Source organism: Aethalodelphis obliquidens, unplaced genomic scaffold (assembly GCF_003676395.1).
Source record: "Aethalodelphis obliquidens isolate GAN/ISIS:26980383/991018 unplaced genomic scaffold, ASM367639v1 scaffold87, whole genome shotgun sequence".
NCBI classification, from domain to species: Eukaryota; Metazoa; Chordata; class Mammalia; order Artiodactyla; family Delphinidae; genus Aethalodelphis; species Aethalodelphis obliquidens.
This window is the reverse complement of record NW_020838031.1, coordinates 135,524-148,904: the sequence shown is the minus strand read 5'-3', so window position 1 is coordinate 148,904 and position 13,381 is coordinate 135,524. Positions and strand designations below refer to the sequence as shown.

The 13,381-nt window shown below is 39.8% G+C and overlaps 1 protein-coding gene across 1 annotated transcript in view; it reads left to right on the top strand.

The window, feature by feature from the left end:
* FMN2 (formin 2) overlaps positions 1-11,387 on the top strand; it is a 313,404-nt gene extending 302,017 nt beyond the window's left edge. The window contains 2 exon segments of the mRNA XM_027094056.1: positions 8,423-8,504; positions 9,802-11,387. Of these exon segments, the coding sequence (XP_026949857.1) occupies positions 8,423-8,504; positions 9,802-9,828 (109 nt within the window). The 3' untranslated portion in view covers positions 9,829-11,387.
* The last annotated feature ends 1,994 nt before the right edge of the window (positions 11,388-13,381 follow it).

The following is a 13,381-nucleotide window of genomic DNA, read 5'->3' as shown; positions in this document are numbered from 1 at the left end:
AATTTAGTTGCTGTTTATATTGAGGATTTGTGTTTAAAAAGAAAAAAGCCATTGGAAAATTTCTCTGTCTTCTGTATTTTTAGATTTTTACTGACTACAGTTCACATCCCTTATGTAGAGAGCCACCGTCAAGAATTCCTCCTAGAAATTAGAATCAAGAAAATGTGGTGGTAGTTTTTTCTCCGGATGATCTTGCATGCTTTCCTTTTTCAAAGATGAACACTACAGCCCACTGTGTTTCCATTAATACTTTTCCTTGAATAGGGTTCAGAATTTCTCCAGTTAGAGTGCTTCTCCTCAGGAGCTAGTAAAATACATGCACCCACTTTCCCAAATAGTTTCTCTTTCAAAAACCATTTTAACCTGCCACGTTTTATATGTTCAGAGTTTTAGAAAATTCAGTCTTTTAAAATTAAATGCTTCTAAATAAACAGAAATAAAATAAATTAATATAATGAATGTAAATATATAAATACATGATAAGTATAAATACATAAATGTAAATAACTATGTACATATGTATAACTAGAGGAAGATTTTGGTGGCCGTGTTTTTCATCATCCCATGCCTTTGCCTTTTGAGGAGGCCACACAGATCGATGCTTATTACACCTAGAGCTGAGGAGGTGTTGTCTGTGTCTGTCTGGATCTGCAACGTTGGTTTCTGACCCTGAGCGAGTAATGTGACCATTTTAAGTTTCAGTTTCTTCACTGTAAAAGTTGGGTAACAGCAGTACCCACCTCATGGGGTTATCCTGAGATGTGTGTGTGTGATTTTTTGTTTTGTTTGCCTTGAAGTGAGAGCCCAGCCGGAGAACCCAGCTGTGTCCTCCGGACCCATCTTTCCTCACCTACAGCCTTTCCAAACCTAGGGGGAAACATTTCTTCCTATGGTAGCTCATCCATGAGTTACAATGTCCTACATTTGTAGAACATTAGACAGTTATCAAAGAGATGCCGACTGTAAAGAATTCATTTGACTGCTTGAATGTTATCTTCTGAATGAATGATTCCTCTCTTTTGACCCACCTCTACTCCGAAGCGTGGTCCAGGGGCGGGGGTCCCCAGGCTGGTCCCCGAGGCGTGGTCTTCAGGCGGGGATCCCCAAGCCAGTCTCCGAGGCACTGTCCCCAGGCGGGGCTCCCCAGGCCGGTCCCCGGGCAGGGGTCGTGTAAAGCGTGGCCGCCTTGAGTCGCTGCCGCTGTGCGCTCGCTGGTACTAACTGCGCCGTCAGCCCTGGAGGCGCGGAGGCAGTTTTCTCTGAAAGAGTCAGAGAGTATGAGCGATGAAATTCAGAAATTAGACTCAAATTCAGAAATACATGCCTGACGAAACTTCAATTCTTTTCCATTGCAGTGATAAGGAGCGCTGTGGTTGATGGTTTCCACTATATTTTCAGGGGGTTTGGGGTGGTGGTGGTGAGCATCTTGGTCATAAAGGAGAGCAGGCCGAGATGGAGTCGAGTCCACAGGGCGTCTACACCTGCTTCCGGCTCTACTGGAGCCACATGCCGGCTCCCACCCAGCCTCCGTCCAGAGCCCCTCCCCTCTCTTTTGGATTAGAATGGTTTTCTGGGCTTAGTAGGCAGCTGTGGGGACTCCGCTGAGCTGGGCGGGGGAGTGGTCTGCTCTCAGCAGGTGGGCGGAGACCTATCTCCGCGAGGGGACCCCACGCCCGTGCCCCGGCGGGCAGTGAACCCGGCCGCCCTACACTCAGACCAGATTGTTACTGCTCAGTGGCAGGAGTGGCTCCCTTCTCATTCCATTGAATGACGATAGCATACCTGTTTTCTTAATGAAGGTGAGGCCGCCAGGTGTTTGCTCTATAAAGTAGATAAAAATTACTCGGCCTGCGGGCCACAGAGACGTGTGGTTTCTCTTCTCTGTGTCTGTGTCACTGTTGCATCTCACAAACTGTCTTTACACTGAATCACATTGAACTTTTTGTATGTTTGCCTTACAATAAATGGGTCTGGGGCTTGGGAAGGAAAGTGCAGAGAAATATGCATTTTTATTAGGAGAGAAATCAGAAACCACTCTCTCTATTTAGAATAACCTTTAGTATAAATGTATCCAGTTGTATTAAGGACAAAATTATTATTGGAATTTAAACTAGTTTCTTTTTTCTAAATTGAAGTATAGTTGACTTACATTATGTTAGTTTCAGTTGTACAACATAGTGATTCAGTATTTTTATAGATTATGCTGTTTCAAGAAATTCTATGATAAAAAAAATATTTTTCATTTTGTCACCTACCTTTGTCTTCTCTGTGATATAAACCTTAAAAATATTCTCAGTCTCCTGGACTCATTTTCTATGCTTAATAACTTCTAAGCTTAATATCTTAAAGCCAGAGGAAGCTGCTACAACTGAAAATTTTTCAATGTAGGGAATAAAAATCTATATAGATGTATTGAAATTTATTTAGCTTCTTTATAGGTTACATTTACAACTTCATTTTTTAGAAGATAAATTTAGTATAAGAGCTTTCTTGAAATTTTAAGCTTAGAGATGTTATGTTTTCCTCTGGTCATTTTTGCCCAGACAACAGTTTTCAACGGAGGACTCATCTCATAGTCACATTGCTCACAAAATGCTCACTCCTTATCCTGTATTCTCTGTAGCATCACAAAATGTCATTACTGACCAATGGTGTCACACTTCTCTACCTTGATAAGCTTGAATTTCAGGTTTCACATTCATTCCAGCCTTACTTGACATCTTCCCAAACAAGCTGCTGAATGGGCAGGTCGGGTTGTACGGTATCTTAGGATCTTCTCACCAGACACGCTGAGTGCTGTCGCTGGCTGTCGCTGTCGTGTCCTGCCCGACTGTGAGTCAGACTCCTGGCCGCCCTAACCTTCCAGACCCAGCTGTGGGAGGTGGAGGGCGGTGTGTAGGGGAGAAGCCCTGGCAGCTGACAGGACTGCCTCCAGGCCCAGGAGCTGTATCTGTGTAGCTGGGACTGAACTCAGAGCATTATTGCTCTAATTTGAGGCTCATTTAGATGAGCTTAGTTGTCTGGTTTTCCCCTCTAGAGAAGACAGGAATTTTTTAAAGAAGAGAGAGGATCTACGTAAGGCAGATGTGCTAGCACCGCGAGGAGTGATCACAACGTGCCATCTTAGGAACAGACGGAGGATTTAAAACTGGCTGTGAGGTCAAGTCCAATAGAGCACAGTGTGACATCAGAGTGGGTGAGCTGCTGTCTACGCCTTCGGGGCCTTGAGGGAGGCCTGAGTCCGCACATCACAACAGTGATGAAGGTGGCGTCAAGTAAATGTTAAATATTTCCATCTGTTTAAGAAAGAGAAAAATTTCATTTTTTCAAAAAGTCTATTCAAAATTGGTTATACAAAGATTGGTCCTTGTAGGGAGTGAGTTTCCACTTACTGGGAATCACCCATTCATTTATCTAACTCTTTCTGACCCATTGCCAGGACAAAAATTAAGAACAAAAAATATTTGTTCAAATTGGTCACCTACTCTGTTTTCCAAACCTGATTCCATCTGTTTTTTGGTTTTTTCCCATGATTAAATTCTCCCTTAAAAGATCAAGGAGCGCCTCATATTATTTTATTACTTTTGGTCCTTCATTTGAGGGATAAGTTCATACTTTTGAAAAGTATTCAGCACATTGTTTTGTCTGAAGTTTTATGGACAATAAAAGATATTACACCAAAATTTAACATAAACGTCAAATTTCATGGCCATGATATACTATTTGTATCCTTCTGTTCTGTCTACCTTTCCTGTTTTCTAGTCTCTGCTTTCTGTGTTGTTTTTTTTCCAAAACCACTAAAAGTGATGAGAGAAGAGTTTTCCTTATCACATCATTTGTTTTTGTTCATATTTTCTTTTTTGTCTAGATTTCTGGTTAGAAGTTGCAGTTGTTAGAATTAGCCTACCAAAGATGTCATCTGAAAATTTTTTACTTCCCTTTTTAGTTATCTAATAAGGTAAAAATCTATTTTGTGTGTGTGTGTGTGTTTATTTTAGAAGTATAGTTGACTTACAATGTTAATTTCTGCTGTACAGCAAAGTGATTCAGTTATACATACATATATATTTTTATATTCTTTTCCATTATAGTTTATCATAGGATATTGAATATTGTTCCCTGTACTATACAGTAGGACCTTGTTGTTCACTCATCCTATATATAATAGTTTGCATCTGCTAATCCCAAACTTCTAAGCCATCTCTTCCTCAGCCCCCTCCCAATTGGCAACCACAAGTCTGTTCTTTATGTCTGTGAGTCTGTTTCTGTTTTGTAGATAAGTTCATTTGTGTCATATGTTAGATTCCACATATAAGTGATATCATATGGTATTTGTCTTTCTCTTTCTGACTTTGCTTAGTATGATAATCTCTAGGTCCATCCATGTTGCTGCAAATGGCATTATTTCATTCTTTTTATGGCTCAGTAATACTCCACTGCATATATATATAACATCTTCTTTATCCATTCATCTGTTGATGGACGTTTAGGTTGTTTCCATGTCTTGGCTATTGTGAATAGTGCTGCTATGAACATAGGGGTGCATGTATCTTTTTGAATTATAGTTTTGTCCGGATACATGCCCATTAGTGGGATTGCTGGATCATACGATAACTCTATTTTTAGTTTTTTGAGGAACCTCCAGACTGTTTCCCATAGTGGCTGCCCCAATTTACATTCCCACCAACAGTGGGAGGGTTCCCTTTTCTCCGCACCTTCGCCAGCATTTGTTATTTGTATACTTTTTTGACGATGGCCATTCTGAATGGTGTGAGGTGGTACATCATTGTAGTTTTGATTTGCATTTCTCTAATAATTAGCAATGTTGATCATCTTTTCATGTGCCTATTGGCCATCTGTATGTCTTCTTTGAAGAAATGTCTTGATCTTCTGCCCAGTTTTCAGTTGGGTTGTTTGGTTTTTTAATACTGAGTTGTGTGAGCTGTTCGTATATTGGAAATTAGGCCCTTGTCAGTTGCATCATTTGCAAATATTTTCTCCCAGCCAGTAGTTGTCTTTTCATTTTGTTTATGGTTTCCTTTGCAGTACAAAAGTTTGTAAGTTTGATCAGGTCCCATTAGTTTTGCTTTTATTTCTGTTGCCTTGGGAGACTGACTAATAGAGTCAAATCTTGATTAACGAACGCCCTGGCAGTCCCTTTTGTGTGAATGCAGCCACATTAAAAAAAAAAATCATCTTCGTGAATCATGCACAAGAGCTATGAATCCATACGCCAACCACAGACCCCTCCTAACTGGAGGTTAAACTCAAGTGCAGGCCGAGGACTGTCCCCTTCAGCCAAGACCTGACTTCCTCCTTCCTCATGTGACTGCTTTCTCTTTATAAATGAAGTACTATCCCTCTTTTCACTCCCCTCCTCCTTTCCAAATAAGACGTGTAGGTCATTTTTGTTATTTGAAAAGTTATCACCACTGTGCCTTTTCACTTAATATCTAGTTATGAAAGGAACATCTTTTTCCTACTCAGTTTAGGAAATTTTAGCACTCATTGAATGAGGGGCGAGGCAGGAGGGAAGAGGGTTACTCAAGGGGCCTGCACTTGGAGCCGAGAACTCTTCCTGACCCCCAGAGGGAGGCCCAAGTAGGAGGGCACTCGGGGGCCCTCTCCCTTCCGGCTCACCTCATTATTTTTCCTCTTATTTCTGCCAACGCTGGCGGCAAGCTCACCTCCAGGGACACGTTCTTTGTTCCTGCCTAAAGTGTGGGGAAAATGTCAGAGTTTTGTTGAAATAAAATTGGCCTTTGGAAGAAGCAGCATTTGCTAGGAGACTTAGGATGGGTGGGCCCCAAGGGGACTGCAGGGAGCCCATTCCTGTGGTTTGGGGTCGTGACCTGGGGGTTCACGGCGTTGCCTCGAGGGGGAGGGAGCGCCGGGGTCCTGGGGCGCCGCGTGGGGAACCACCAGCTCGGTTCCGGGGCGCAGCTTCTCCCGGTGTCGCCCACATCAGATCAGATTCTCCCAGTGCTGCTTCCGAGCGCGTCCTGGCAGGGGGGCGGGTACGGTGGGGGAGCAGAGACGCCTGGCCCAGAACAGACACGTGGGGGCCCGGGAGCTGCGTTTTATCTGATTCTCCGTGATTCCTCTGCTCCTGACCTTGAGCGACCGCTTGGGAGCCATGTGCGCGGCTGGGGTCTGGGGACGCAGGGACCACTCGCTCCCGTCGGACAGGGAAGCAGCGGGGCGGGGGAGCTCTGGCCTCGGTGGCGGGTCCCAGGCAGCAGGGTCCCCGCGGCGCCCCCAGGTTACTCTGTACAAGTCCTCTCCCCTCACCCTCAGCCCCATTTCCCCTTCCAAGAAAAGTATGGAAAATTAAGATTTCTCTTTGAAACGAAGCTCAACTGTCGACCTGCTTCCGAAGAATTTCAGGAACCCCACCCGCCAACCCCAGGGTCCCCTCGGGGCATAGCCCCCGAACCCGGCGCTGGACTCCGAGCGCCCCAGCCTCTGTGCGCACGGGCCTCTCCCCTGACAGACGCCGGGCTTAAGTGCCCTTAGCCCGGTGCCCAGTCACTGCGAGGGCTCCTTGACCACTCTCTCTAGCTCTCCTTGTGTCTGCTGTGGGAATGGCTGGACTTGTTTTTGTGTAAAATTTAATATGTTTGTATTAGACTTAGCTTCCTGTGATACTTAGAAAAAACTTTTAAGAACAAAATAAGTAAGATAGTGAGAAAATTAAGATGCTTTGGTGATTTACAAACTTGTGAAGTAGATTTATTTTAAATGTCACAAAACGCTTTAAAGAGTTCCAAGTAAATTTAAAAGGGGATCTACTGGATTTTTGCTAACTGCTAAAAAAAAAAAAATGTTTTTCTTAATTTCTTGTCCAAATATTTCAACTTATATTAACTGGTAGTTATTTCAGAGGAAGATGGGAACTCTGCAATCCTTAGTTTGTTATAATGTGTTTGTATTCAAATGTTTGGAGAAAAGATTAAAGGCAAACTTATGGCTTGGGAAGAAAGTAGTAGAAGTGGTAACAATGGATTGTTTTCTAAACTGTCATCATTTTCTGGAATTACTGACATTAGCAACTCAGCAGGCATTTTACATCCAAAAGGATTTATTTTGACCTGCCACGCTTTACTGTGAGCTGCAACAGTAACCTCATAGCTGCTGTACTCCATGATTTGTTCCCTTCTGTTGTTTAAAAACAGGGGTTCTTTCAACTGCATAAGAGATGAATTCTATCATTAGAACTTTTACCATCAGGCTCAAGAAGTATATTTAAAACTCATTTCTTTCAGGAAACAGGTTTCAAGATCTAAGTCTTTTATTAAGATAAGTCACGGCCTTTTCAGTTTCTCCAGAAATACTCTATTTTTAATTCCCGAGGAAAACCACAGTAATAAAAACAAATTAACCTAATAGGTTATTTTCTTTCTTATGGCACCTATTTTTATTAATAGAATTCCAGCTTACAGATTTCTTACTATCTGTTTAGTTAAAGCAATCATTGGTAACATTTTACAGTATTTTATAAAGAACTTTTTTTATATATATAAATATGTCTGTTTATAAAATCATGGACTGATTTTTTTTTAACATCCTTATAGGAGTATAATTGCATTACTATAAAGAACTTTTAAAGTAAAACTTTTTGGACCTTTGTAGCAGCTCTGTGTGATCTTCTTAGTGGTGCTGTTCTACATTATCGAGCCCTTGTCCTTCCTAAGGGACACAGAGGGCAGAGCAAGCAGATGTTACCCAGCGTCAGACAGCAGAGCCAGACTTGCTGCACAACCTCCCTCTCCATGACATCCTCTTTTAACTGTTCCTCTGGTAAACTCAATACTGTTTTCCCTTGGAGCGTGTGTTTAAAAAGAAATCCTAGACGCGTTCAAACATTACTGCTCACTCTCTATTTTCTGCTTTTGAATGACTCATTCCCATGCTTGATGAAGCTCAATTTTTTAAAAAACACCCCAAGTATTCATTGCACAGACTTCCATGCCTGGGGAAATGCAATGTGGAAACTGAACCTAAGACCATTTTAAATAAACATATGAGTTTTTATATGGTACTGCTTATTTAATTATTTAATGCTTCTGATTTATGTAATAGTGCCAGCCCCATTTATGTAATGGAGCCAAGCTCAGCACCCTCACCTGAAAATGAAGGATATTTCTTTACTTTACTTCTGAATGTAAGACTCCATTAGCATAGGATAAAGTGTAGCCTAAAAATATAAATGTGCTGTATTCTATTCCATTCCACATCCTTTGATTCCAAGTTAAGAACCACTAGGTGAATTTGCCTCTAGCTCTAACATTCTGTTTTTAAATCAAATGTCGGGCGACATTGTGGTGTGTGGTATTTTTCTCTAATAAATCAACTGCTATAGGTGGATTGTAGTTAGCTTTCTAAATCTTTGTTTAAATTGTGTGTTTTCTCCCCCACCCAGAGTAAAAGAAGCTGAAGAGGTATGTAGGCAGAAAAAGGGAAAATCACTTTATAAAATAAAACCAAGACATGACTCTGGAATTGTAAGTATTTACTCTGTTTTTTTAACTTGTGATTTTCTTTGGCTTTTAAGCACTCTTTTCTCAATATATACAAATTCATCTAATAATATTTTAATTATTTTCCTCTTAAGTTTGAACAAATAATGAGCCTCTGACTTAAAGAATCTCCTTTTCCTTCTGCCTTTTATCAGGCCCCAAAGGCTAAAAGAATCTCAGCATTCAGCATTCAAAGACTAACAATTAAGATAAATCCACTGAGGGGGTGCACGTATGTGTGTGGGGTTGCTGGCAGGGTTGGGGGCCATCGTTCACTTTCCTCATCACACACGGATCACAGCACAGCTGTTGTAATTGGATGAGCACCCTTGGGATCTAACACATGAAATGCCAGGTGCATTGTTGTCCTTTGCGGGGACCAGGGCTCAGGCTCTGCGGAGTCGGCTGCCCAGCAGCTGTCAGCCCACAGCCCGAGTGTAACAAGCCAAGGTGTTCCCTCTTTGTCCGCTCTCCCCTTCAAAATAAAACGCCAAGTTGTGCCCCCAGAGAGGAAAGGGTGGTGGAAATGACGAGTTTTCCCTTGTGGTACTGTCAGTGTTTAGTTGAGTGTTCGAGGGGTTGTCATTTGACCCCACAGAGTAAGTAAATGATGATGTTTTAGGCCTTAAAATAGGAGCAGTTTGAATTGAGTTAGTCTCATATAGTCTAAATGGAAGATATTCAAATAACCCAAATTGGAATACCGTTTAACAGCTTTATTTAGAAAAAAGTTAGAAATTATATCTTCATTTAAAAGATTTTCCTTTCAGTTTCTCTGTATAAAAATCTTATGTAACAACAAGTATTTTATTATGGTTTGGTTTATGTTCTGTCTTTTTGATGAAAGTACAATCTTTTTTTTTTTTTTTTTTTTGAGCAGGAAGTTATTTATTAACCACAATTATGGAATTATAAGAATAGAAAAGAGTTAAATCACATTAACCATGAGATGAAGCCTCGATTCAATTTTCATATTTATGTATTTGCACACATAAATATGAGAAAATGAAAAAGGTGACCTGGTATTCTTTCATGTCGATTAGAAGCTAAATTTTCAAAACTTTTGTCCTCAAAAACATTCAGTGATTTGTCTTAGTGAAAATTCTAAAAGATAAAAGAGATTCTACTTCTATTTTATTCCTTTATCACCTTGTGTATCTTTAACCTTTTTTCAAAGAATTTGATCCAAATGAAAAGACCTTGTTTGGGTTATTCTAAACGCCTTACATTTTTAAAGTTCTTCCTTCTAACTATAACTCTTCCCTGGTGCATTTATTTTCAGAAAGCGAAAATAAGCATGAAAACCTGAACAAAGAAAAGCAGAAAGAAAATGAGTCCCTGCAGCCACTTCCACAGAATTCAGCCGACCTAGGGCAGGAAGGAAACTCATCATTTTGATCACTTTTCTTCTTGGCCTCTTGCATAATCTTTGTGTTTTCCAGACAGTTCACTGATTGTTGAATTCTACTGTATATTAAAAAAAAAAAGAAAGGAAAAAAAGCAAAAGCAGTAGGCCAGTGGAGAATGTGACACCTTTTCTTTTTGTAAAAGTTTATGGTATTTTACCGATAGACCAAAACAGCATGTGTAAGAGGCAGTATCTGCATTAATTCTGAACATGCTAAACAGTAACCTTCAATTTAATGATGTGCAAATAGCCCTGTCACAGTGAAACACGTTCCGTTCTACTGACGACCAGTACTCCACATCACTGCATTTAGAGTTATGGTTAAAATGTTATTTCTAGTGAATTGTTTGTATCAGTTTCACGTCTACATATAAATTTTCTATTTTGAAATTGAAGTACCATTTATATATGTCATAGTCAAGGCTTTCCCAGCTCTTGGGTTGGTCTCTGTAACTATATATTTGTGAAAGAAGATTTTCATTTTTTTTTACTCATCAGATAATGAATAGAAAAGAATATAGCAAAAGGAAAACCCTTCCTATAAATCATTTAAAATAGGCAGGAATCAGAAATGAGGGTGTTTATCAACTATGTCCTTTGGGACCTTACATAAAGCCAATCTGCAGCAAAGGTCAATTAAACCAAAGCTGTGCCTCTCTGTACTTTTACCATTGCCCTTCACAAAGAAAATGACACAATTTTAAGGAATTTAAATAAATGATGCTCATAAAATTGCCAAACGTGACTAACTGGTGGCAAAAAAAGAGTAACTTTTAGATGGATTGGCATCTACCTAGAACTTGTTACTTAAACCCAGCTGCCTGAGTATTGTGACCTGATTGGGGTTGTCTTTATGTGTTATGGCAGTTGATTAAAAACTATGAAATGAGTATGCAAGGATTTATGATCTAAAGGCACCTAGGAAAAGATTTTATTTTAGATTGAGAGGAAAAAAGTAAATCTTCCACTCTCTATGAAAGTATTTTAAAATCAGCTCCTGATGCGTTGTGATGGTTTTGTCTAACATTAATAGATATTTTAAAAAATTCTTTTAATGATATGTTTTGGGGTACAGCTGTGAATAAAGGGGAGAATGTGTTGCTAATGTAAACCAATCATGGAATCAACTTAAAAAGAAACTCTGAATCATAACTATGTTTGTATTTATGTAGAGTACGGTCCTTAGCTTTCAGTCTGTAGTCGACATGCACAGACACAGTAGTGGCTATCGGGTTGCTGTTCTGCTGTTCTCCTATTTCCTTCGGCCCCTCCATGTGTACATGACTTTCTTCAATGATATAATAGGGCATTTAACAGAGATCGCTATGTGCAATACTGTATTTAGTGTTTCTATTTTAATTTTTCTAGGATGTTAATTTATATGAAAATAAAATGAATAATAAAAGAGTTCTGTGCCTATTGTGTATGTATCACCTAAAGATACTTGCAAAATACTTACCATGAGGGTGGAATTAAGTTAGATCGTCTATGTCTGAAGATCCTTTTTAATTATTATTAATTTTTAAAAAATAAATCTATTTTATTTATTTTTATTTTTGGCTGTGTTGGGTCTTCGTTGCTGCGCACGGGCTTTCTCTAGTTGCGGCGAGCGGGGCTACTCTTCGTTGTGGTGCACAGGCTTCTCATTGTGGATACTTCTCTTGTTGCAGAGCACGGGCTCTAGGCGCACGGGCTTCAGTAGTTGTGGCACATGGTCTCAGTAGTTGTGGCTCGCAGGCTTTAGAGCACAGACTCAGTAGTTGTGGCAGACATGGCATGTGGGATATTCCCAGGCCAGGGCTCATGTTCCCTGCATTGGCAGGCGGATTCCTAACCACTACGCCACCAGGGAAGCCCCCTATTATTAATTTTTATTGGAGTATGGTTGCTTTACAATGTTGTATTAGCCTTCACTGCACACACAAAAAAATGAAACAGCCATACACATAAAGATATCCCTTCCCTTTTGGACTTCCCTCCCATTTAAGTTACCACAGTGCGTTAGGTAGAGTTCCCTGTGCTATACAATATGTTCCCATCAGTTGTCTATTTTATACATACTATCAATAATGTATATGTATGAATCCCAGTCTCCCAACTCTTCCCACCCCATCCCTTTCCCCCTTGGTATCCATGCATTTGTTCTCTACATCTGTGTCTCTTTCTGCTTTGCAAATAAGATCATCTATACCATTTTTCTAGATTCTACATATGTGTTATTATACGATATTTGCTTTTCTCTTTCTGACATACTTCACTCTGTATGACACTCTAGGTCCATCCGCGTCTCTGCAAATGACCCAACGTCATTCATTTTTATGGCTGAGTAATATTCAATTGTATGCGTATACTACATCTTCTTTATTCATTACTCTGTTGATGGACATTTAGGCTGCTTCCATGACCTGGCTATTGTAAATAGTGCTGCTATGAACATTGGGGTGCATGTGTTTTTTTGAATTATGGTTTTCTCTGGGTATATGCCCAACAGTGGGATTGTTGGGTCATATGGTAGTTCTATTTTTAGTTTTTTAAGCAACCTCCATACTGTTCTCCATAGTGTCTGTATCAATTTACATTTCCACCAACAGTGCAGGAGGGTTCCCTTTTCTCCACACCCTCTCCAACATTTATTGTTTGTAGGTTTTTTGTTGATGGCCATACTGACTGGTTTGAGATGATACCTCATTGTAGTTTTGATTTGCATTTCTCTAATAATTAGTGATGTTGAGCATCTTTTCATGTGTTTGTTGGCCATCTGTATGTCTTCTTTGGAGAAATGTCTATTTAGGTCTTGAAGATCTTTAACGTTTCTTGTTTCAGGCTTAACAGTTGTTAGTAGTGAAGTATTTAATGAATGTTGGTCTTTAGAGATAACATAATCATTGTGCTACATCAAAACATTTTTAAAATTATTTCCTTATGCAATTTTAAGGAAGAAGTATTTCCCACTTATGGACACCAATGCATTAATATCTGAGAAGTCTTTTTTCTAAAAGTTAGAAATTTTATGCAAAAATTCATCTGATACAGATTAAGTGGTGATGGGTTATTGGAAGATGATAAAGCAGAGGACATTTTGGTACAAAGAGATGGATGTAGACAGGGAAATAGAAGGAATAAAATAGAAGCATTATGCTAATGGAAAAGCATGAAAAGACTTTCTTCATAAATAATCTTTGCATTTAGGTCTGATCTAATTTTTCATCACCTGTACACTGGCTTGTCATCTCCTTTGTGCCAAGGCCTGGTGCTAACTAATAACCGACATTTTAAAAGGAGAATATGGAGGGAGGGTGAAATGGGTAAAATGCCAACTGTATGATGATGCACAGAATCTAAACTTTTGGCAGTGAGCAGGCTGTAGTGTGTACATAAGTCGACATACAGTGTACACATGAGAGTTATGTAATATTATAAATCAGTGTTAGCACAATAAAAAATAATTTAAAAA